This window comes from Egretta garzetta, unplaced genomic scaffold (assembly GCF_000687185.1).
Source record: "Egretta garzetta isolate BGI_Z169 unplaced genomic scaffold, ASM68718v1 scaffold404, whole genome shotgun sequence".
NCBI classification, from domain to species: Eukaryota; Metazoa; Chordata; class Aves; order Pelecaniformes; family Ardeidae; genus Egretta; species Egretta garzetta.
In genome coordinates this window covers 646,614-649,947 of record NW_009259323.1, presented here as the reverse complement: position 1 = coordinate 649,947, position 3,334 = coordinate 646,614, and the positions used below count along the sequence as shown (strand labels likewise).

The 3,334-nt window shown below is 45.7% G+C and overlaps 1 protein-coding gene across 3 annotated transcripts in view; it reads left to right on the top strand.

Moving 5' to 3' along the window:
- Positions 1-1,208, top strand: part of PLS3 (plastin 3) — a 51,454-nt gene extending 50,246 nt beyond the window's left edge. For all 3 annotated transcript variants that reach the window (XM_035892176.1, XM_035892174.1, XM_035892175.1), the window contains exon 17: positions 1-1,208. In XM_035892176.1, the coding sequence (XP_035748069.1) occupies positions 1-72 (72 nt within the window). In that variant the 3' untranslated portion in view covers positions 73-1,208.
- The last annotated feature ends 2,126 nt before the right edge of the window (positions 1,209-3,334 follow it).

Genomic DNA, 3,334 nt, shown 5'->3' with positions numbered 1-3,334 from the left:
GTGGAGGTGAAACCCAAGATGGTCATGACCGTGTTTGCCTGCTTGATGGGTAGAGGAATGAAGCGAGTATAAAAGCGTTGATCCATGTAAAGAAAAAAAAAAAAGCAACAAAAACCCAACCTGCCACCCTGGGTGCATGAGTAGCAGATCAGCTGTGACCACGTTGAAATGCTGTTGGCCTAGGAACTGTTGAAGTTCAAAGGACTTTGTTTTGCTTTGCAAGACAAACTCTTATCAAAATTCTCAGGGAGAGGAGTTTTAACCAACAGACGTGCTCTTTTCCCAAAGGAAAGTTTAACTTATCAAGAGCTCACAGAAATGCATTCATAACAGACCTGCATCTTGCAATACTGCTCTGGAGCTGTTTTCACCACATTATTTCTCAGATACTTGGTTTGTGTGGGTTTTTTTACCTCTGAGGGCTATAAGGTGGTTGGTATAAGTTGTAATGGAAACAAATCTAATTTCTATCTGCAATCCAGTTTAATTTCTATCATACGGTCCAAGCATATTCTAGGTTTGACCAATTCCTTAACTTTGCAGATAAAGCTACAGTACAAGTTGGGACCTGCAGGCCAGCTCGCAATGCTACATGAGAAATGTGTAATTAGGAAGATGGATCTTCCTCTGGTATTCTCTGTACATGGTGCTTTTTTATACATCTAACTATTTTGATTACAAATAAAGCATAGCAGTTTTTTCTCTTGCTGCTTGTAGAAAGGTTTTTTTTGGTTATTTTGTTTTGATTTTTTTAAAGTTATATGTGAGAATACCACCATCCTTGGACCTCTCACAGTAACATATGATATCATGTTGCTGATGGCATGGTTACACCTGAGAATGGAAGTGAATGCATTTTTGTATGCATCTTGGTTCAGTTCTGTGCACCTAGAAAATAATTTTTACAAAAATCTGCATGAAAACTATAACTTTTTTATTTAAAATGCTGTTCGATATAAAACCATACTACATTGTTGGGAGGTTTTGTGCAGGGAAGAGGCAAACGTTATAAACGGCAAGGTTCAATAAACTGAATAGCAAATGTGCTGGAACATAAAACTATTTTTACAGATAAAAGGAAGCGTTGTCGCCAAAGAAGGAAGATGCTGTATCCATAGGATTTAATATTATCTTGCTTTGGCAAGCTGTTTGCTATATTTTGAGATCATATTGCTATTCCAAGCTATTCAAAGTGATGTAATATGGTGGCAAAGCATTAGTTGAAATAAAAACATTTAAATACACACTTCTCTCCTTATTTACACTGACTCAGCATGGCAGCCTGTCTTCTGTTGGCTTTGGTTGATCTTTTTGTTTTGTGCCAGGTCCATCGATCTGTAAGGTACCCTAGAATCAGGTGTGCTTGAGGAGCTGTGCAGTTATTCTCAACCTGTGTTCTGGCAAGGCTTTGCCTTTATGGTAGCTTCTGTGAAACCTTGCTCTTGAAGTCTTGCTGTGTGCCCAAAGAGGATGTCTGCCAGTGTAGGGGGAAAGCCCCGTTAGGGCAAAACCCAGAAGGAGGAAGAAAAGTTGTTCCCTACATCAGGGACATGCCATCTGGTCTTGTTGCCAGGAACCACAGGTCTGGGGGTGTAGTGGCAGCTGATACAAGGCTGGCAGGATTTGGGTCTCGAGGGTGGTGTTGGTAGGAGAGGGGATGCCCAGCAGCCTACTCACTGTCCCCAGCATGGCAGGAATAGGGCTGTGGGTGCTGGAGGAACGTGGTGATCCTAATATACCGATCTCTTCACTTGTGCGACTCATGGGTGACAGCCCAGGTGTCCGGTGAGCTTTGTCAGAACGGTGGCCTGACAGCACAGAAGTCCCCAGAGCCACCAGCAGCATTGATGAAAATCAAGAACAATTTGTGTGAGACTAGTTTCTTGTAAACAAACTTCTGTGACCTTAGCTACATAAACCTGGTCCAGGGGTTCTTCCTGACCTATCTACAAGGATTTTTTTTTTTTTTCCCCCGGTGGTGAAAACAGGTAGGCGTGTTTTGTGCAAGAGGCATGTTGCAGTTTGTCTGCTGATGGAATGGGGATGAGTTTGTGGATTAACCCAGATTACAGGTTGGTGCTTGGCCTTCTCCTTGGACATCATCTTGTGTAAACAAGGTGGCACAGCTGTGGGCTTAAGCCGCTTCAAAACCCCCACAAGCCAAATGTTTGGAGGAGTGCAGGAACCCAACTACCAAATATGTCATTCACAGAATGGCAAGGGTTGGAAGGGACCTCGGGGGATCATCTACTCCAACCCCCCTGCCAAAGCAGATTCACCTAGAGAAGGTTGCACAGGACATTGTCCAGGTGGGTTTTGAATATCTCCAAAGAAGGAGACTCCACAACCCCCCTGGGCAGCCTGTTCCAGTGCTCTGTCACCCTCGAGGTAAAGAAGTTCTTCCTCCTATTCAACTGAAACCTCTTATGCTTTAGTTTGTGCCCATTGGCCCTTGTCCTGTCACTGGGCACCACTGAGAAGAGTCTGGCTCCATCCTCACAACATCCACCCTTAAGATATTTCTAAGTATTTATAAGATCCCCACTTACTCTTCTCTTCTTCAGGCTAAACAAGCCCAGCTCCCTCAGCCTTTCCCTGTAGGAGGGATGCTCCAGTCCCCTCATCATCTTTGTAGACCTCCTCTGGATTCTCTCTACTAGTTCCTCATCCTCCTTGAACTGGGGAGCCCAGAACTGGACACATTCCCCATCCCGTGCTCCAAACCATGCTATGGGCTGAAGGTGCTGGTGCGAAGGAGCTATGTTCCAATGCTATGTTGTCAGTGCTCCTGAACCATGTACATGCTTGTATCCTCACTTTTCTTTTTAAATGGTCTGAAGTTGCGCCAGGGCAGGGTTAGGTTGGACGTTAGGAAAAATTTCTTCACAGAAAGGGTTGTCAGGCTCTGGAATGGGCTGCCCAGGGAGGTGGTCGAGTCCCCATCCTTGGAGGTATTTAAAAGATGGGCAGACGAGGTGCTTAGGGACATGGCTTAGTGGTGGGATGGCAGGGTTAGGTTAAAGGTTGGACTTGATGATCTTAAAGGTCTTTTCCAACATAAACGGTTCTATGATTCTAAAGCAAGGAGGGTGGGGAAAAAAAAACCCCAAACAGCAAACCAAGCCTCTGTGACTGTAACCTTGTCCTCCATGAGAGGGCGCTGCAGGGCTGATCCTGCTGGAAAGTGATTCCTGTTGGAGCGGGGGTTCCACGGCCCGCCCGCAGCCCCCGCTCGGAGCCGCCCGGCTTCCCTCTGCTCCCCTCTCCGGGTTTTTCAGGTAATTAAGTGTAACCGTACCGGCGAGATGATGCGGGGCCCGCAGGGCTCTGCCTC